This window comes from Myotis nattereri, assembly GCF_964212035.1.
Source record: "Myotis nattereri genome assembly, chromosome: X".
Lineage (NCBI taxonomy): Eukaryota > Metazoa > Chordata > Mammalia > Chiroptera > Vespertilionidae > Myotis > Myotis nattereri.
Window position 1 is genome coordinate 143,803,287 of NC_138078.1, and position 22,768 is coordinate 143,826,054.

At 40.2% G+C, this 22,768-nt stretch overlaps 1 protein-coding gene across 1 annotated transcript; it reads right to left on the minus strand.

Annotated features, from left to right (window-relative positions):
* Window positions 1–653: 653 nt before the first annotated feature.
* On the minus strand, window positions 654–20,161 carry NBDY (negative regulator of P-body association; the record flags this gene model as incomplete). The annotated part of the gene is made up of 4 exons (XM_081081416.1): window positions 654–1,669; window positions 6,429–6,559; window positions 17,875–18,018; window positions 19,930–20,161. The coding sequence occupies one exon, from the start codon at window positions 20,159–20,161 to the stop codon at window positions 19,955–19,957; it is 207 nt and encodes a 68-aa protein (XP_080937542.1). The 3' UTR covers window positions 654–1,669; window positions 6,429–6,559; window positions 17,875–18,018; window positions 19,930–19,954.
* Between the last annotated feature and the right edge of the window lie 2,607 nt (window positions 20,162–22,768).

Sequence of the window (22,768 nt, forward strand, 5' to 3'; positions counted from 1 at the left end):
CCTGCTGTAATTTAATTTAGGACATCTAAGAATTTTCTCCTTGTCACTTGGATGGTGGCTACCAGCACACTTTCGCCATGGAATGTGAACTTGGGTGAAATGTGGGCCTCCAATGAGGGTGGGGATTAAAAAAATCTCATTGACAAAGGCAAAGCAGGATGGTATGTACCCAAGAATGGGTGTTTTTTAAATAACAAGGTCCACACTTTCACAGGATATTTTAAAGGAGCACTTATGCCCAAACACTTACAAAAAATAAGAAAAGTATTATTCTTAGAACTGATAGGGTGAGGCCAAAAGTGAGAAAGGAGTGTTTGGCATGCCCTAGCACATTTGGCTCAGTGGATAGAGCATCAGCCTGTGGACTGAAGGGTCCCAGGTTCGATTCTGACCAAGGGCACATGCCTGGGTTGCAGGCTCAATCCCCAGTAGGGGGCATACAGCCGATCAATGATTGTCTCTTATCATTGATGTTTCTCTCTCACTCTTCCTCTCTGAAATCAATAAATATATTTTTAAAGAGTTCGGCCTAATAAATTCACTCTTATTCTGGCCTTTTCTGTGCCCCCCCCCCCAATTCAGAATCACTGAAACCTCCAATGTGGCCCCTAAGCTTGCCCCTGTTGAACAAACTCAAAAAGTCTGGAGGCTTTGCTAGAAATAAATAATATGATTTATTTAAGGGTATTAGGGTTTACAAACTAGAAACACTGCTAGGAAACAGCCAGTCTTCCGAAACAGAAGAAAAATGAAAAGCTAAGTGTCTTATAGTAAAAGGTACATTCTTGAGAAGAATCAGTCCTGTGTTCTTAGCCTCTGGATTAGTCCAAGACGGTAATGCTCTAGATGACCAGTGGTTTGGATACATGAAAATCCGTTTCTTAATCCTTCAGGGGTTAATCAGAGGGTTATCTGGAGGTTTGATATATATATAGGCATTGACACAGGACTGAAAAGTTCATAACTTTAGGTTCTCAGCCTACTTAAGACAAGAATAGAATAATTTCCTCATACCTTAACCTACTTGATATTAGTAATTAGCAGCTTGATTATAGTGACTCCATTTTATTTTTTACTTCATTCCTACTTTCCCCCCTTTGATTAAGATTTTTCTCTCAGAAACCATCATAGATCAAACAAAACATTTTAAAGCCCCTTGATGCCAAGGAGACAATCCTTTCTTGGGTCCATTATGTTCCTTGTAGGGGGGATTTGGGCAAGAGACATGCTTGCCATATATGTTTATATTCAGCTCAATATTTGTGCCAGTTTTTATGTTGAAGCCTTAGGATAGGTCCAATCAGGACATTATTATTACACTAGAGGCCCAGTGCATAAAATTCATGCACAGGTAGGGTCCCTAGCAGCTGCAGGCTATCAGCCGGGGCCTCCTTTCCCCGGCTGCCAGTTGGGGCCTTCTTTCATTCTGCACCACCCCCTGGTGGTCAGCACACATTATAGCAAGCGATCAAACTCCCGGTCAGTTGAACTCCTGAGGGGACACTTTGCATATTAGGCTTTTATATATATAGATATAAGTTGTAAAACCAGTCTCAGTCTTGAAAACAGTTCAGTTAAACAGTTGTCTCATTTCAGGAGGCGATGATGCAGGTGGTTCCCAAAGATAGGCCTAATGTACAAGCCATCTGGTATTTACTAAGAGGCATCCCTATGGAGACAAAATGATAAACAATGGTTATTCATCGATGCAGAGTATAGCCCCAGTTTCTCATTCCTGAAGGCTGCCAGTCAAAACAATTTCTAGATGGTTGAAGAATCTTTAGGTGGAGTAAAGGGGTGGTGGTGGGAGTGACAGTCTGATAGATTGTAATATAAATGTCTCTGGTGATTTTTTTCTGCAACTGGCATTGATATTGTCCATGTATGAAGTGTTATGATTACTCTGAAGTTTATATTAAGTTGCTTCACTTTAACTGCTTGGCTCTTGGAAAAGGGCAGTTTTAATTCTCAATGAATGCAATTCAGAAGGGTGGGAGAGAAATTGGAAATGTTGGAGAGTCAGGCAGAGGTTATAGGAAACAAGAATAATTCTGGATCCAGTCCAATTTGCAGGTAGGAAAATAAAAACCTCCAAATATAACGAACAGCACTAGAATCTAATATCCAAAAAGGTGTAGTACTGAAACATGATTTTTCAAAAGTCTCACTCATTTTTACAAAAGATAGCCAAATTAAGAGTAAGGTGTTTCCAAAATATGCCTATTTTTTAAAAAGTTTCTGCTATTTTTATAGATGCAACAAAATTAGTCATTATAGGCTTTAAAAAATCTGCTTTGCTGAAATTTTTCTTTTTTAAAAAATATATTTTTATTGATTTCAGAGAGGAAGGGAAAGGGAGAGAAACACCAATGACTAGAATCACTGACTGGCTGCTTCCTGCAGGCCCTCTACTGGTTGAATTGAGCCTGCAACCCGGGCATGTGCCCTTGACCAGAATCAAACCTGGGACCCTTTCAGTCCACAGGCCGGTGCCCTATACACTCAGCCAAACTGGCTAGGGCTGGAATTTTTCATAAGGTATCTTCAGATTGAATTTTAATTTTATTTTAGTTAATCTTCACCTGAGGATATTTTCCCATTGATTTTTAGAGAGAGTGGAAGGGATGGGGAGAGACAAAGAGAGAAAAATTGATGTGAGAGAGACACTTTGATTGGTTGCCTCCCACACATCCCCTGACCAGGGCCAGGGAGCCTGCAACTGAGGTATGTGCCCTTGACTAGAATCAAACCTGGGATCCTTCAGTCCACTATCTCCTAGGCAAAACCAGCTAGGGCCAATTGTCCTTCTTGATATTTTTACTAAAAGGAGTTGAAAACTTATATCCACACAAAGCCCTGCACATGGATGTTTACAGCACTTTTTCATAATTGCCAAAACTTAGATGAAACTAAAATGTCTTTCAGCAGGTGAATGGAAAAATAAATCCAGTGGTCGGCAAACTCATTACTCAACAGAGCCAAATATCAACAGTACTTCTTCAAAATAGATTCGCTCAGGCTGAAAACAGACTTCTGTGCATGGGCCACGTAGTTTCAATCGCGCTGTACGTGCGCCCCCATGTGGTATTTTGTGGAAGAGCCACACTCAAGGGGCCAAAGAGCAGCATGTGGCTCGCGAGCCGCTGTTTGCTGACCATGGGTATAGTCAGACAATGGAATGTTACACAGTACTAAAAAATGAGCTATCAAGACATGAAAAGACATGGAGGAAGCTTAAATGTATATTACTAAGCAAAAGAAACCAATCTGAATGGGTTACATACTGTATAATTCCAAGTATAAAACATTCCAGAAAAGGTAAAACTATGGAGATAGTAAAAGGACCAGTGGCTTCCAGGGGTTGAGAGGAGAGGGATGAATAGGCAGAGCATAGAGAATTTTCAAGGAAGTGAAATACTCTGTATGATATTATAATTATGAATAAGTCATTATATTCTGTTGTTACCCATTGAATATATTACATCAAGAGTGAACAATACTAGTAATGTAACTATGGACTTTGGGTGATTGCCTGTCAATTTGGGCTCATTCACTGTGACATCATTTTGTGCCACCCTGGAAGGCAATATTGATTATAGAGTAGGCTATGCATGTGTACAGGCAGGGGGAAGATGAGAAAACTCTAACTTCCTCTCAATTTTGCTGTGAACTTAAAACTGCTCATTAAAAAGTCAACAAAATTAGTATTATCAATAGTGAATGGGACAGACTGCCACTCAATACATCCTTCCGCTTCCTCCTCGCTTTCTCTGCCATTGTGGTGCATGCGGTTGATTCTCCTTCACCACATCTTCTCACGAGACTTTTGGGATCAAGAGGTTCCCGGCCAAGAAACAAAAGCAGAATCGGCCCATTCCCCAGTAGATTCGGATGAAAACTGGTAATGAATTCAGGTACAACTACAAGAGGAGACATCGGAGAAGAATCAAACTGGGTCTATAAAGAATCCCACATGAGAGACAGCTCACATATTTATGCGGTATCCAAGTTGCCTGCACCTTTAAATGACTGAAAAGATCACTACTGTCTGGTCAGTTGGGCACTTTAATTTGAAAATTATTGGAAGCATGATCTTTCTCCCTGCAATAGTAGGTTGGTTCAGTAATAAATGTGAGACCTTTTAAAAATAAAAATACTACTACTACCACTACTGCTACTACTGCTACTACTACTACTACTATTAATGATGATGATGATGATGATGATGATGATGAATGGGACAAAACTGGCATTTTGTGCCTTCTTACGCAATGCAATAACAAGGACCACAGCATCACCTATGTAGTCTTCTTGCTGAAAATGCTTAAATTAATTACAGGAAAACAGACAAGTTCAGACTGTGGAACATAGGCAGCACAATCATCTGGATTCATCAGAAATGCCAATGTTATAAAAAATGAAAAGAAAAAGATAGTAAGCTTCTATTCTAGATTAAAAGAAACTAAAAGGGGTATGACAACTACATACAGTGCATGCTGCTTGACTAAATCCTGGATCAAAATAAAAAACAAAGGAAATTGTTAGGACAATTGGGGAACTTTGATATAAACAGTATAGTGGATAACAGTGTTGAATTACTGTCCAACTTCTCTGAGTGTGACAATAGTAATGCCCCTGTTTTTAGGAGACAAACACTTGTGTTTAGAGCTGAAATGCCATGATATCTGCAAGTTACTTCCAAATGGTTAAGCAAAAACAAAGTGAGTGTGTGTATATACTTAAAAAGAGAGATATGTAGCAAAATAAACAATTGATGGATCAACCCAAAGAATGTCTGAAAAGTTAAAAAAAAATTTTTTTGAAAAGTTAAAATTTTATTTAAAACAACTGGTGAAGAAAAATGTTTGGGGATATAAAGCTCATGTTTTCTGCTAATTATAGATCCTGCTGTTAACTTCAGAAATAAGTCAATGCATTCACTTTTGTTGGCAGAAAATTTTCTGAAAAATAAAAGAAAAATGTGAGTAAGTAAAAGAATGGAAAAGGAAATACCACCCAAACAAAGGAAAACAAGAGACTTTAAATGCAAAAAGGAAAATAGGTCACTAAAAATAATAAAAGATGTATCTATTTCAGACTTTTATGCATATAATTACAAAGACTCAAATATATAAAACAAAAATTTACAGAATTACAAGAATCTGAGCCAAAACAGGTTTGGCTCAGTGGATAGAGCGTTGGCCTGCAGACTGAAAGGTCCCGGGTTCGATTCCGGTCAAGGGCATGTACCTGGGTTGCGGGCACATCCCCAGTGGGAGATGTGCAGGAGGCAGCTGATCGATGTTTCTCTCTCATCGATGTTTCTAACTCTCTATTTCTCTCCCTTCCTCTCTGTAAAAAATCAGTAAAATATATTAAAAAAAAAAAGAATCTGACAAACTCACAATCACAGTGGGAATTTAAAGCAAAATAGAGAAAGACTCATAGATAGAGAGCAGGATGACAGCTATAAAGGGGGCGTCAGTTGGGGGGCTGGGTGGGGACAGGTGGAGGGATTGAATAAAAAAGAAAAAGGAAGAAAAAAACTCATGGACACAGACAACAGTGTGGTGATTGCCAGGGTGAGAAGGAGGGGGAGGAGGAGGGGTGGTAAAGGAGGGTATGATGGGATAAATGGTGATTGATGGAAACCTGACTTAGGGTGTACACACAATACAGTATACAGATGATGTGTTGTAGAATTGTGCACCTGAAAACTGTCTAATTTTGTTAACCAGGGTCACCCCACTAAATTCGCTAGAGAGAAAAAAATAACTTTCTCCATAATTTATAGATTTAGCAACTAATAATATTCATGGTGATATAGAAGAATTGTAAGTTTAATGGACATTTATAGAACCCTACATGCAATTAGAATATACAAAATCTTTTCAGCCTCACATGAAACATTTAAAAATGGATCATGTTCTCTATAACATAGAACAAAACTCAACAAATACTAGATTATCAGTATTATATAAACCATAATGTCTGTACTATGTTTAATTGGAAAAGAATAACAAAATGTTAAGCTAAAAAAGATTCATGCACCCATGTCTTGATTTCTAAGTACCATTTCCCATTAGAAGGTATCAGAGTTCCACAGAGAAATGGTTAATGAAGCAGGAAATACAAGATAGGCCTGAAAGTAAGGAAGTTAATATATTGTGAGGTCAAAGTATGTATCAAACAATGATAGGGACATGTCAAAAAGACAGGGAAGCCAATTTGAATTGGCTACCATGGATAAATCTAGGAAATGAATAATCAATAATGATAAAAATAGGACAATCATGAAATAAAGTAAAAATTATGTTTCCAAACTAATATAAATAAATAAAAAACAAATATATGGACAAAAAAATCTCTTCCTTGAAATAGAATACCAACTAAGAAATGCAGTAAACATGATGGAGTTTGAAAATTACCATTTTGCAGTCATCACAGTAAAAAATGAGTCAGTCAAGATTTGTCAGAGGCTGTCAAATCAGTGGATTTTAGTTTGTTGAGAAACAGGATATTTTACCCAGTTTCAGAGTATCGCCAGCAAAACCATTAACTGCAAAGAGAAAAATGATAACTTTATAGTGATTGAATCTAGCAAGCATTATCTTAACCAAGTAATCAAGGTTAACATTATTTCTAAGGGGTCAAACCAGTATCATGTGCCACTGATATGATGCCCTGAGAACAATACAACATTACTTCTCTGGTTTTCCTGCCAAAATGCAAAAAATAAATAAATAAATAATGAGAAAATGACACACAAACTTCAATTGAGAGGCATAATAATTTTCCTGAATTTTAAAAAATTGTCAATGTCATGAAAGACAAAGATAGGTTGTACTATTTCAGGTTAGGAAAAACTGAAGAGACATGAAAACTAAATGCAATGGATAATCCTAAATGAAAACTTTACTAAGAAAATAGCTATAAAAGACATTAGTGGGACAATTGGTCAAATTGGAATATGGCCTAGATCCGTGGTCGGCAAACTGCGGCTCGAGAGCCACATGCGGCTCTTTGGTCCCTTGAGTGTGGCTCTTCCTAAGCCTTAGGAGTACTCTAATTAAGTTAATAACAATGTACCTACCTATATAGTTTAAGTTTAAAAAATTTGGCTCTAAAAGAAATTTCAATCATTGTACTGTTGATATTTGGTTCTGTTGACTAATGAGTTTGCCGACCACTGGCCTAGATCATAATAGTGGAACACAAATTTCCAACTATATTAAAAGATATAGTAGTCAAAACAGTGTGGTATTGGAGGCAGGTTCAAGATGAAACAGAAGAGGACTTTGAACCCGTCCCTCCCACAAACACTGAGATGTAGAGCAATTCTTCCTGATAACTGAAGGTTGACTGAACAGTTTCTGCACATCAAACTAGAAAGAGAAACTGCATGGAGAAAGATGGGGAACCACAACAGCTCTCTGGGATTTGTGGGACCTCTCCGGAATCGAAGGTGGCGGTGAGCACCATTGTTAACCTTCCCCTTCCACCTAAATAGTGCAGATTGGACCTCTACCCGGGTGCTTCCACAGACCTGCAAAGCTGCTGCAGGACTTTCCCAGCATATTCTCAATCTGGCCTAGGATACCCAGGGTGCTACTGCACGTACCCACAGTGGGATGACTCACCCAGAGCCTGCTCCAGCTCTGAAAGCCAGACCAAGAAGGGGTCACCACATGCACATGCGTACTGGGCTGAGGCACTGTTGCATGTGCACACACTGAGCACACCACCTGGAGCCCACTTCAGCAAGGAGAGCTCTATTAACAGGGAGTCACTGCAAGTTCAAGTGCACTGGGCCACCCTGCACCAAGCGTGCAGTGGCCCCAGCCAAGCAGTGTACCAGGTGCTGCTTGTAGCCAATATGACTCCAAATGGCCTGCCAAAACCACCTTGTACACACAGTTTAATACAAGAACCACTTTTTCAAGATTAGAAGAGAAAGCTACTCAAGCTAAGTAAACATAAGCAAAATGAAACTTTGTAGAATTGAAAAGCTTCTGCACCATGAAGGAAACTATCAACAAAACAAAGAGACAACCTACTGAATGGGAGAAGATATGCACAAATGATATACCCAATAAGGGGTTGATATCCAAAATATATTAGGAACACATACAACTCAATTACAAAAAAGGTAAACAACCCAGTCAAAAAAAAATGGGCAAAGAACATGAAAAGACATTTCCCCAGAGAAGACATATAGATGGCCAACAGATATAAGATGCTCAATATCACTAATCGTCAAGGAAATGTAAATCGAAACCACAAAAAGATATTACCTCACCCATATCAGAATGGCTATATATATATGCCCAAACAACTGTTATGATAAGTCAACTGAACTACCAGTCGACCATTTGCTATGACGTGCACTGACCACCAGGGAGCAGATGCTCAACGCAGGAGCTGCCCCCTGGTGGTCAGTGCACTCCCACAGCCAACCTCCCGTGGCTGGCCAACCTCCTGCAGTCCCTCCCCTAAGCTGGCCAGCCTTGATCAGCCACAATCGGGACTGAGTGAGATGGCCCTGATTGGCCCCCAATTGCTGGCCAGGCCAAGGAACCCCACCCGTGCATGAATTCATGCACCAAGCCTCTAGTGATCAATAAATCAACAAACAATAAGTGTTGGCAAGGATGAGGAGAAAAGGGAATAGACATGCACTGTTGGTGGAATTGTGAATTGGTATAGCCTCTATTGAAAACAGTATGGAGTTTCCTCAAAAAAAATTAAAAATAGAACTAGCATATGACCCAGCAATTCTACTTCTGGGAATCTATCAGAAAAGTGAAAATAGCAATGTGAACAGATATATGTGCCTTCATGTTCATTATAGCATTATTTACAATATCCAAGAAAGAAAATTTGGTGTGTGTGTGAAGATTTGATTTATATATGACTGGATATTAGTCAGAAAAAGAATGAAATCTTACCATTTGCTACAACATGAATGGATCTAGAGCAGCGGTTCTCAACCTGTGGGTCGTGACCCCTTTGGCAGTCGAACGACCCTTTCACAGGGGTTGCCTAAGACCATCCTGCATATCAGATATTTACATTACAATTCATAACAGTAGCAACGAAAATAATTTTATGGTTGGGTCACAACATGAGGAACTGTATTTAAAGGGCCAGAAGGTTGAGAACCACTGAGTGATATGCTAAAGTGAAATAAGTCAGAGAAAGACATCTAAGTACCTTATTTCACTTATATGTGTAACCTAAAAATCAAAATGAAAACAGATTCATAGATACAAAGAATAAACTAATGATTGCTAATAAACTAATGATAGGGGATGGGTAAAAAATGTTAAGATAAGTAAGAGGGACAAAATTCCAGCTATAAAATAATAAGCCACAGGGATATAGTGTACAGCACAGGGGATATAGTCACTACTGTAATAACTTTGTATGGTGACAGATGGCTACTAGACTTAGTGTGCTGATCACATTGTAAGGTATATGCATGTCGAATCATTATATTGTACACTAATATAATATTGCATGGCTACTAAACTTTAATAAAAATTTATAAAAAGAGCAGTATGGTACTGGCATATAAAAAGACACTTAAACCAACAGAAAAGAATAGAGAGCCCAGAAATAAACCCCCACATACATGATCACCTAATATTTGACAAGGAAGCCAAGAGTACTCAATGAAGAAAAGCTAGTCTATTCAATAAATGATGCTGGAAAATGGATATTCACATGGAAAAGAATAAAACTGGAGCCCTATCTTACACCACTCGCAAAAATCAATTCAAAAGGGATTGAAGACTTAAGGTAAGACCTGAAACCGTAAAAGTCTTAGAAAAAAAAAAGTCTTTGTGAAAAAGCTTGACATAGGTCTTGGTAATGATTGTATGGATATGACACTACAAAAAAAAGGAATAAAGGAAAAAATAAACAAGTAGGACTGCATCAAACTAAAGGCTTCTATACAGCAAAAGAAATGATCAACAGAGTATAAAGGAAACCTGTGTAATGAGAGAAAATAATTGCAAAGCACGTATCTGATAAGAAATTAATACCCCAGCTCTAACTGGTTTGCCTCAGTGGATAGAGCGTAGGCCTGCGGACTCAAGGGTCCCAGGTTCGATTCTGGTCAAGGGCATGTACCTTGGTTGCGGGCACATCCCCAGTAGGGGGTGTGCAGGAAGCAGCTGATCGATGTTTCTAACTCTCTATCCCTCTCCCTTACTCTCTGTAAAAATAATAAAATATATTGAAAAAAGAAATTAATACCCCAAATATAAGGATCTCATACAACTCAACAGGAGAAAAATAAGTAATCCAATTTTAAAGGGTATACAGGGCCTGAATAGACATTTTCTCAAAGAAGATATTCAAATGGCCAATAGGTACATGAAAATTTGCTCAGAATCACTAATCATCAGAAAAATGCAAATTAAAACTACAGTGAGATATCTCACATGTCAGAATTACTACCATCAAAAAGACAAGCGATGACAAATGTTGGCATGGATGTGGAGAAAAGGGAATCATGTATACTGTTGGTGGGCATGTAAATTACATATACTATGGAAAACAGTATGGAGGTTTCTCAAAGAATTAAAAATAGGACTACCAAAGGATCCAGCAATTCTACTTCGGGGAATATAGCTGAAAAAAATGAAATTACTATCTCTAAGAGATATCTGCACCCCAATGTTCACTGACTGCATCATTATTTCTAATAACCAAACATTGAAACAAACTAAATGCTCACAAAGAGATGAATGAACCAAAAATGTGATATATATATGTGAATATTATCTGTACTAATAATAGCCTAGGGCCGGCACGTCCGGAAGGAGGACCAAACGCGAAGGGGAAGGGACTGCGGGCCCTGAGAGGTCGTTTGCCTCTGGCCCTGGCCAGGCGGAGGCCTAAAGACCTCGCCTCTGCGTCCGAGGTTGACTCCAGCAGGACCTGGGCCCTCCCCTCTGTGGACCAGAGGCCCTGTTCCTGATACCATGTCCCCAGCATCTCTCAGACCTGTTTGTGGAAGTCAGAAAACACTGCGTGTGGTCATCCCGCCCTGGGGACTCCCAGGGCTGACAGCAAGGGTGGGCTTCTGTGGGGTCCCCTGAGTTATGCGATCCAGGGTCGCTACATCCTAATGGTGACTCTGGCAGGACTTGGGACGGTCCTCTGCGTACCTGAGGTCCCGCTCCCTGTACCAAAGCCCCGGAGTCCCTGAGACCCGGATGCAGGAATCGCCTGTTATTGATTCCCTCCTCCTCTGCACCCACCCCGCCTCATCCACCTTGGAAACCCGTCTTGGGTGCGGTGTGTGTGCCTGGAGCCCACCCTGCCCCCGGGCCTGAACCGCCAACAGGCCTGGGCCTGGGCCTGGGCCATGGACAACTTCCCTGCGCTGAGCCCCCCCCCGCCCCCCCCGCCCCCCCCCCCGCCTCGGGTTCCCGGAGCCGAGCTGCAGGGCCCACTAGCAGCTGTACCAGCCTGGCCCCTGGGACGCGGAGGTTCCCGGAGCTGAGAGGGGCCAGGAATGCGATCCGGATCCGCAGTCACCTCAAGGGGAGGCCCAGGTGCCGGTCGGACCGCACAGCCCTGTGGCTCCTGAACCAGCCAGGAGGTGCCAGCCCCACAGGGGACTAAGCGACTCGGGCTCCTGGTGCCGCGCTGAGCCCAAGCCGCCCACACCAGCGCCCAGCACCCAGGCTGCACCCCAGGAAGCGGACAGAAGGCGGCCAACCTGCTCCAGGAGCTCGCACCCCTGGGGAGCCCAAGACCGCCCTGTAGGCAGCCCTGTTGCTTCTTTCTCTCCCGAGGGACGCACAGACTTTCCTGGGACAAATCCACTCAATAACATGCTAAGGTACTGACTTGGCGTTTGCATCTACTTCTCATCTCTCTCTTCTCTTCTGGAACCCGTGGGCCGCGATTAAACCACGGATCCCTTAAAAAAATCGCCTGTTGTCGTCATCTTGCCCTGGGTGGGATGATTCTGTTCTAGGGTCCAGGGTCCCTCCCTCCTCCCTCATGTTCCTCACCTTCAGTCCTGGCAGGTCCTGGGATCCTCCCTCTGTTGACCCAAGGCCAGCTCCTCAGATCAGGGCCTCACTGCCCTGAGTCCTCTGCAGGAAGTCAGTGTTCATCACATCCGGTGCCAAGCCCAGCAATTCCAAAGCCTGATGGCAGGGGCTGAGATGGATTCCGTAGGGTCCTTTAGCCCTGCCTCTGATCCATACTTTGACAGGGCCTGGGCCTCCTGTCCTCTATGAACCTAGTCTGCAATCCTCAGACCAAGGCTCGGACTCCCTGAGTTCCCTGAGGAAGTGGGGTGGGAGGAGGTGCAGTTTTCAACTTACCAACAGGAAGCCCAACTTCGGGAATTTAAATTCCTGCCTCATTCACCTTATACTGTTAAACCCCAAATCTAGATACTACACCTACTATGATCACCCCCAAGGTTTTAAACAAAGCTAAGATAACCAGTTGAGCAACCCCAAGGGGTCCCCAATTGGAGAGGGTGCAGGCTGGGCTGAGAACCCCCCTCTCCCCCCGTGCATGAAGTTCATGCACTGGGCCTCTAGTTCAGCTATAAAAAAGGTAATCCTGCCATTTCTGATATGGCTAAACCCTGAAGAACTAGTGACATAAGACAGACAAAGACAAATTCTGTATAATCTCACTTATGCATGAAATTTGAAAAGCCTAAATCATAGAAACAGAGAGTAGATTCGTGGTTTCTGGGGTGAGAGGGTGGGGGAAATGGATGAAGTTGGTCAAAGTGTATAAACCTTCAATTATTTCAAATTCTCAAGATCGAATATACAGCATAATGTACATCATACTATAATTAATAATACAGTTATAGTATATTTAGTTATATAGAGTTATATAACTATAGTCAGAGTATAGTACTATACTATAGAATAGTGACTATAGCCCTAGCTGGTTTCGCACGGTGGTTAGAGCATTGGCCCACGGACTGAAGGGTCATGGGTTCAATTCCAGTTAAGGGCACGTACCTCGGTTGCAGGCTTGATCTCTGACAGGTCAGGGCACATGCAGGAGACAACCAATCAATGTGTCTCTCTTACATCAATGTTCCTTTCTCTCCCTCCTCCCCTCCCTTCCACTCTCTCTAAAAATCAATGAAAAAATATCCTCAGGTGAGTATTAACAAAAAACAGTGGCTAGAGTTAATAATTCTGTACTGTATATTTAAAAGTTGCTAAAAGAGACCTCAAAAGTTCTAATCACACACAAAAAAATGGTAACTGTGAGATGACTGATGTGTTAATGAACCATATTGTGCTAATCATTGTGTAACATATATGTATAGCAAATCATCACATGAAACTTAAAAAATGCTATATGATAAATATATTTCAATGAAGCTGGGAAAAAAAGATTACAGCTTACATTGTCCATTTGAAATATATGCATGGAACAGACTGACAGATCTCAGAGAGGAGGGTCGGGGGGATGGGAAGAGATTAACCAAAGAGCTGGTATGCATATATGCATAGCCTATGGCCACAGAAAATTTTGTGGTGAAGGTCTGGGGTGGGGCAGGGGCCAGGAGGAGGGCAGTAAAGCAGGGGAAATGGGGGACATCTGTGATACTGTCAACAATAAAAAAAGAAATAAAAAAATACCAATGGCAGCCTAACCAGTTTGGCTCAGTGGATAGAGCGTCAGCCTGTGGACTGAAAGGTCCCAGGTTCGATTCCTGTCAAGGGCATGTACCTTGGTTGCTGGCACATCCCCAGTAGGGGGTGTGCAGGTGGCAGCTGATTGATGTATCTCTCTCATTGATGTTTCTAACTCTCTATTCCTCTCCCTTTCTCTCTGTAAAAAGTCAATAAAGTATATTTTTAAAAATACCAATGGCATATTTCAAAGATCTAGAACAAACTCTCCAAAAATTCATCTGGAATAAAAAAAACCCCGAATAGCCACAGCAATCCTGAGAAGGAAGAACAAAGTTGAAGGGATCCCAATACCAGATATCAAGCTACATTACCAAGTCACGGTTCTCAAAACTGCATGGTACTGGCACAAGAACGGACATATAGACCAATGGAACATAACAGAGAACCCAGAAATCAACCGAAGCCATTATGCTCAATTAATATTTGACAAAGGAGGCAAGAAATCAAGACAATCTCTTCAATAAGTGGTGCTGGGAATTTGGTCAGATACATGCAAAAAAATGAAACTAGATCACCAACTTACACCATACACAAAAACAAACTCAAAATGGCTAAAGGATTTAAAGGTAAGACGGGAAACCATAAAAATCCTACAAGACTCAATAGGCAGTAAAATAGCAGACATATGTCGTAGCAATATCTTTATAGACACAGCTCCTAGGGCAATGGAGACTAAAGAAAATAAACAAATGGGACTACATAAAAATAAAAAAGCATCTGCACAGCAAAAGAAACCATCAACAAAACAACAAGAAAGCCCACTGCATGGGAGAACATATTTGCCAATGTAATCACCGATAAGGGTTAAATCTCCAACTTTTATAGGGGACTCATACAACTTAACAAAAGGAAGATAAACGATCCAATAAAAAAAATGGGCAAAGGACCTAAATAGACACTTTTCAAAAGAGGAAATACAGAAGGCCCAGAGATATAAGAAAACATGCTCAAAGTCACTAGTCATACGAGAGAGGCAAATCAAAATGACAATGCGGTACCATCTCACCCCCGTCAGAATGGCTGTCATCAACAAATGAACAAACGACAAGTCCTGGCAAGGATGTGGAGAAAAAGGAGCCCTCATGCACTGCTGGTGGGAATGTAGACTGGTGCAGCCACTATGGAAGACAGTATGGAGTTTCCCCAAAACGTTAAAAATGGAACTCACATTTGACCCAGTAATCCCACTTCTAGGACTATATCCCAAGAAACCAGAATAACCAATCAGAAAGGATATATGCACCCCTATGTTCTTAACAGCACAATTTACAATAGCTAATAATTGGAAACAGCCTAAGTGCCCATCAGCAGATGAATGGATTAAAAAACAGTGGTACATCTACACAATGGAATACTATGCCACTATAAAAAAGGAGCTTTTACCATTTGCAACAGCATGGGTGGAGCTGGAGAGCATTATTCTGAGGAAAATAAGCCAATCGGAGAAAGATAAATATCACAGGATCTCAGTCATATGTGGGACATAATGATTAATATAATTTGATGAACAAGAATAGATCCAGAGACAAAAGGCAGCGGAGGGGGATTTAGAGAGCAACCAAATATGTGTGCATGCATATTAGCATAAACCAATGGACAGACACTGGGGTGGTGGGGGCTTGCCTGGGGTGGGAATGGCTGGGGGGTGGTTCAATTGGGGGAAAAGGAGACATATGTAAAACTTTAGACAATAAAAAATTATAAAAAAGACATATAAAAAAAAGGAAAAACAGCTAGCTGTTGATAACAACTGAAAAAAAAGCAAACAATAAAAACACAACAACAAACCCTGGCCAGTATATTCAGTGGTTAGAGTGTTGGCCTGAGTACCTAAGGGCCATGGGTTCAATTCCCAGTCCAGGGCACCCATGTACCTGGGTTGCAGGTTTGATGACCAGTGGGGGGCATGCAGGAGGCAGCCAATCGATGTTTGTCTCTCATCAATATTCCTATCTCTCTCTCTCCTTCTCCCTTCCTCTCTCTCTAAAAATAAATTTTAAAAAACACACCACAAAACAAAATAAAAAGAAACCCCAAGGAAATGTGCTGTACTATCTTGACTATGGTTACAGTCCCATAGATATGATAAAACACTCAAATTGTACATTTTAAACATGTACAGTTTATTGAATGTTAACTATACTGAAATAAAACTGTTAAAATGTTTTTTAAACAAATAAATATATGTTTTTCCAAACTCATCCCTTTTTTCAGTAAGTATGAATGTATAATTTTGACAATAAAAGTTTATGGAACACTGTCAAATTTTTACCTTGTCACATGTATTGAGGTCATTAAGAGAAAGGCTCTGATGATATATACACTGAAGTATTTACTGATAAAACGTGATGCCTGCAATATACTCTCAAACAGTTCAGACAGAGGAAAAGGGAGAGGGAGGAGGTGAGAGGAAGAGGAAGAGGAGGAGGAAAGGGGAATGAGCGGGGGAGGAGGAGAGGAAAAAAGGGAAGAAGAGGGGGGAGCAGAATGATAGAAAATGATAAAGAATGATATAGAAATAGAGAATGACATAGAGAATGATAAAGCAAACACGGCAATGTGTTCATTGGTAAATCCTGATAAACGGTATATGTGAGTTTGTTGTAATATCCTCACACATTTTCTTTAAGTGTAGAATTAGATCAAGATTTTAAAAGTTTAAAAAAACACAAGCATAATGTCAGCAATAATTCCATCACTGAATAGTATAATCACACTGCTCCATGTACTTAATGAAAGAAAAAGTTTTATATTGTCAAAATCAGTGGGATGAGGAGCCAGTATGTAATTGTTTTTTGTTAGCAGAAGGATAAAAAACATGAAACACTTTAGAGCAGAAAATAAGTTCATCTGTAATTGAATGAATGATTTCACAGTATGATTTTTAAAAAGAGACACATGTTTGTAGATTTAAAAAATTCCTCATGAGCAAAAAGAAATAAGTGAAATCAAGAAAAACTGAATGATAAATCACTACATATAAAAACCTGTGAAATTCTTCTAAAGTGATAGTTAAAAATTTATAGTCACAAATTATTTTAGAAAAGTGAAAATTACTGAGCTAACGGTCCAAATAAATAAATAGAAAAAAGCAAACAGAAAGTAAATAAAAATGATAAAAGCAAAAATTACTAAAATAGCCAAAACTGGTTTGGCTCAGTGGATAGAGCATCGGCCTGCGGACTGAAGGGTCCCGGGTTCGATTCCGGTCAAGGGCATGTACCTGGGTTGCGGGCACACCCCCAGTAGGGGATGTGCAGGAGGCAGCTGATCGATGTTTCTGACTCTCTATCTCTCTCCTTTCCTCTCTGTAAAAAATCAATAAAATATATTTTTTATAAAAAAAAATTACTAAAATAGAAAAATTATTCAGTGGTGAGACCTGATGAAATCAAAAGCAGGAAATGTATTAGAAATTAATTATCTTAATTTATCACACAGTCCCGCTATCATATTAGTGGAGAAATAACCCATATGATCATGGCAATAAATACAAAGTACCTGGAGAAAAACTCCATAGTCATTCATAATAAAAACTTTCAGCAATTCAAGAATAGAAAAGAACTTTCTTGAGCTGAAAGGAAAATCTACTAAAAATAATGAAACATTTGCAGAATTCCCTTGTAAATTCAGTAGGAAGACAAGGAAATTCTCTATCACTTTTACTATATTTTGTTGTACTGAAGATCCTAGCTAGTACAGTAAAACAACCTTAAAAATTGCTAAAAATATTGGAAAAGCTAAAAAAAATTTGAAAGGAAGAAACTGCCATTATTCCCAATATAATTAATAACAGAATCCACAAATTATTAGAATAAATAGAATTCAGAAAAGTTGCAGCATATTAAATCAGTATGTAAATATATCAATCCTATTCCCATTTACCAGAAATAATCAGCTAAGGTGGTTTAAAGGATACATTTCACAGTAACAATCAGAAACGATAAGGTAATTAGGAGTTAATCTAACAAAACAGCTTATAGATTACATTATTATGTGGTATATATTGTTTCATATAGTGTAGATAGAAAGTGGTTTCAATGTTATCATTTGGTGATAACTTTTTGGTTTTTGTTTGGCTAGTCATTTGTAATGTCAGGATCAAGTGTAGTGTTATAATAAATTTATTTTTATTCCCCCTTTAATGAGTTCTTGGCAAAGACATTACCTTAAAAAAATCACAACTTTCCATTCCAGTGCAGAAGAACAGAAAAATCAGGGTAGCGCTGTCAACAACCCTCATTGTCGTCATTGGATAAACTATTTTATGAACGCCGCATGGAAATGGAGTCCTACCGCAATCCCTCCAAAACTGAAAAATAGTAAAATAAGGTTAAATCATTTTTTCTGTTGCTGTTTATCTTTCCCCTGGCCTCCTCAAGTTCTTATGCTCCACCATGCCCACATTTCCATTATTTAGTCCTGCAAAACAGTTACATAGATAGTATTAGAAAAGGTTTGTTGCATAGCAATAATAATAATTAACAATATTAATAATAAGCATAATAATAAGCATAGACTATGCAAGCCCTTTAGAACAGTATTTGGCACATAAAGATGTTCAGTAAATATTTACTATTATGATAATTTTCAATGATTTGAGTCACTGGAAGGAATTATGTAGCTCTGGCACTTCTTGCCGTATCTAAGCACTGCTCTCCCTCTACTCTCCCACCCGCTGCCACTACTGGTTTGGACACGGAGCTAAAGCTGAGGGAAGTGAGGCTGTAAGGAATGGCCAGGCGATGCTTTCAGGTAAAATAGAGCTCATTCCTTTTCTATGGACTACCACCAAACCCTAAATCCAGAACCCTCTTAGTCGCTACTGTTTTCTTATCATTCATTGACTTATTTATTCAAGTATCTGTTTCATTCCTGCTATGTACGAGGCACTATTCCTTGGTCACACATCCCTTCCAGCTGCCGGCACAATGCCTAGTCCATTGTAAGGGCTTCATAGAGAGGTTTATTGCAGAAGTGAAGAAAGGATGGCCTGTCTCCTTTAGATTACTAGGAACTGTGAGGCTCAGATCAGATTTGGTTTTAGTTTTTGCTTTCTATAAGCTGATGTAAATAGAAGATGGTTTCTCTGATGTTAAAAACTGAGCTCCTAAAATACATCACTTGCTTGAAAATCTTCCATGGTGGCCAATGCTCATGGCTTAAGCTGCATGTTCAAGTTTAGTATAACATTCAAGGCCCTCCAACATTGTATCTCACCTCCTAAGGTCTCACAAGTTTCAGAGTTCAAGCCAAGCTTTCCCCAGAACAAACCTGCCTTGGGGTTTTTGTTCTAGAAACAAAAGTCCTGAAAAACAGTCTCTCCACCTCCACAGGGCAGATGTCACTCGCTCTTTAAGACTCACCCACATTTCCCTTTTCCTCCCTGAAAGTTCATGATTACTATCAGGTAGATCGAGTTGGTCCATCCTAGGATGCTTCCTGAATACCTGAACAAGCAAATATTATGGCACCTGGGTTTGACTGACCATATTGTCACTGCTTTTACTTATTAAGTTCCCCCACCATACACAGGTAAACACACACTTATGTAGCTCACCTTAGAAACCCCTCTATTGGCACAGTGCTAGGCATAGCAATTAGGCCTTGCATACATTGTTGTTATTAATCTGGAGCTAAGTAGTTTCAAATGGAAAAGTTTCAAATGTACACAAAAGTAGTGAGAACATTATAATGAATCACCATAATGCATCGCCTAGCTTTAACAATTATCAACTGATGAACCTTTAGTTCGTACCCCTCACCTGGACCCCACTAAATTACTTTTGAGTATATAAAAAACATTCAAGTCTATTTCTTAAAAAATATAAACCACAATGATCACAACTGCTATAGGGTGCCCCCCCTTCCAAATGTATACACACACTTTGAATAATTATAAAGGCAGTGTTTATGAAAATACATTTCCTTTTCAAAATTGAGCTATCAGCTCTTGACGTGTGTATACATTTTTTTTGGGGGGGGGAACTTGTATATTAAAAATAATTACTGAATGCCATTAAATATCCAAAATTTCATCCAAGCATATTTTATGAAAGAGCTATTTAACGTCTGCCTATACTTTCTTCAATTTTTAAATCATGGAGAGAACGGAGGGCGGAGGTTGGGGGGCTGGGGGGGTAGGGGGGACGGGAAGGCGAGCTGGGAGACGCGTAATTAAGTTTCTGAGAGGCAGAATGTCCCAGATGAGAAAGAATCTGACCTGGCTTAGGGTGGAGAAGTCTATTCTACGACTTCTCCGGAGGAAGAGGATGCGACTTCAGGCCGGGAGATGCCGGAGGAGGTGCGGAGGGGAGAGGGGTACCTCTGTTTGGGGTCCCTTCTGGATAATCCCACCGTGGAGCTAAGAGGCAGCGCTTTCTCGGAGGCTTGCTTTCCCGCGTGTTTGCAGACGGGAGCGTGGATCTCCCGGAGGGACAAGGTTGGTCCCCCATAAGGATTCTAGGACCTGGGCGTCAGCTCTCTCCGGTGGGCCCCAGCCAGGCGGAGACCTGAGATGGCGGCGGGTCCCCTCCCCTCCAGACCAAGAGCTTCCTCCGGGTTCCACTCCTACCGTATTTCCTGTATCCCGAGACGTATATCCCCTCTCCGCCTCCACCGGGCTCCCTACCCTACCCCATTTTAACATCTCTACGAGGATGGGTCTTTGAAAAAGATACGTTTATGTAATACAATGTTTTCCATCGTCTCTCCCCCTTAATGTAGCGGATGCTATGGACAGTCGGATACAACCTATGCAATTTTATGATGAGAAGAAATTGGGGTTGACTCCTAAATCGTAAACTCTATATCGATTATTGACGGGCGCGAAGTGGGAGGGGCGGGTTGGGCGAACAAAGAAATGATTGAAGAGCTAAGGGCTTTAGGATGGAGCTGCAGACGAGACTCTTTCAAAAATGATACACACCCGTGATAGTTTACGAAAGTGCAAAATAGGACATGAGAACTGACCTTGGAAATTGATGTGGGAAATAAATTCACCGTATGGCATAGAATCTAACATCACTTTTTTGTTCATATTTTGGCAAATTAGAAACCTCGGAAGGCTTACCTTTCAAAAAATGTTTCAGCATCTAGGACAGTGGTTCTCAACCTTCCTAATGCCGCGACCCTTTAATGCAGTTCCTCATGTTGTGGTGACCCCCAACCATAAAATTATTTTCGTTGCTACTTCATAATTGTAATGTTGCTACTGTTATGAATCGTCATGTAAATATCTGATATGCAGGATGTATTTTCATTGTTACAGATTGAACATAATGAAAGCATAGTGATTAATCACAAAACAATATGTAATTATATAAGTATTTTCTGATGGTTTTAGGCGACCCCTGTGAAAGGGTCGTTCGACCCCCTAAAGGGTTGCGACCCACAGGTTGAGAACCACTGATCTAGGACATCTTGGACAATTGATGGCATGCCATACTTTAATTGGCAATGTTTATTTTTCTTCCCTAAAGTTGTGGAAAATAATGATTCATCTTATTATCGCAAGTTTTATATTCTATGATATACGGTAGCAACCAGAAGGGGGTGCAAATTGGCATAGAAGAGGAGGCTACTAGACATTACTTCGACATTCACACCCATCCCCCTTTGGCTACGGAAAACTGGACCACACATTTACAGCACTGTCCTCATTTTTAAAAAAAGGAAATAGTTCCTTTTTTTAGTTCCTTAAATATGGCAAACCAAACTTTGCCATATTTAAGTAGTTGATTAAACACTTGGAGCGTTACTTTCCAGAAGATAATGCTTTTTTTCTTGCAGAACTAGTGCCATAATCAGATATAATACAATTAAAGCGCTTATTAACCATGATTGCCTCTCATCTCCACCGTCACTGCCTTCCTCCAAATACCAGCACAGCCTTTAATGCAAATTAGGTGCTCGGGAAATGTTGGGAACATAAATGACCCTACAGTTTTCTACCAAGAGGTTAAGAGAAATATGTGAAGGGGAATCAAGAGAAAAAGTTCTAGAGCTAGAGGAAGGGTTGGGACTAGACATATAGATGTGGGGATCAGTAACATGGATGTGGTAGTTGAAATCCTGAGAACGGATGATATCCCCAAGAGAAAATACAGAGAAAAGAGAAGTGAGCTAAGACAGAATAGTGAGTAATTAGAGACAGAAAAAGAGAAGGCTGCTTGCTACAAAGGCTAAGAAAAATGGCCAAAGTCAGAGGAAAGAACTCTAACCCAGGGTTTCTCACACTTGACACTATTGATATTTGAGGACAGATCTTTCTTGGAGAGGTGGAGAGAGGCTGTCCTGCGCATTGTAGGATGTTTAACAGTATCCCAACCCAGGCCAGTAGCACCCCACTTGCCCTTTCCTAGTGTTTTATTTATCTCAGTGAATGTCATGCCTTTGACCCAGTAGAAGTCAAACTTTGAGTCTTTATTTTTTTTTTATATTGAAGAATGTGTTATTATTTCCCAAAGTAAGTGAAGTGACATTTTTACAATCTTTTTACATGGGTCTCCAAATCTTCAAGACTAAAGACTTTAAGAGTAAAAGTGGAAATGAAGTTGTTTTATAGCTATAGTTTTCGTAAATTAAGAGAAATATGTGCCCATTTTAGTGAAATTACTTCTATGTTAAGCGTTTTCTCCCCCCCCCCCCTCCCCTGCCCCCAACAGTGATGAATTAGCCGAATGTGAATCATGGAACCAGAAGAGGGCACTGTTAAATTGAAGAACCAGATTTAAAAAGGGCTGTAGATCTGAATTTCTCTCATAATTTCAAGTGCCCAAAGAGAGTACAAAGACAAAGAACAAAACTGAACTCACCTCTGGGTGACATTGATCGGTTTTGATATTTTTTTTTTAATTGAGAAGTTGGTTAATTCATTGTGATTTCTTTTTTTAAATTTTGTTTTATTGCTTTAAGTATTACAAAGAGTAGTACATATGTCTCCTGTTTTTTCTCCCCTTGGCCTTCCCCCAGCCTCCCCTACCCCTCAGTGTCTGTGTCCATTGGTTATGCTTATATGCATGCATACAAGTCCTTGGGTTGATCTCTCACCCCCCCCCCCC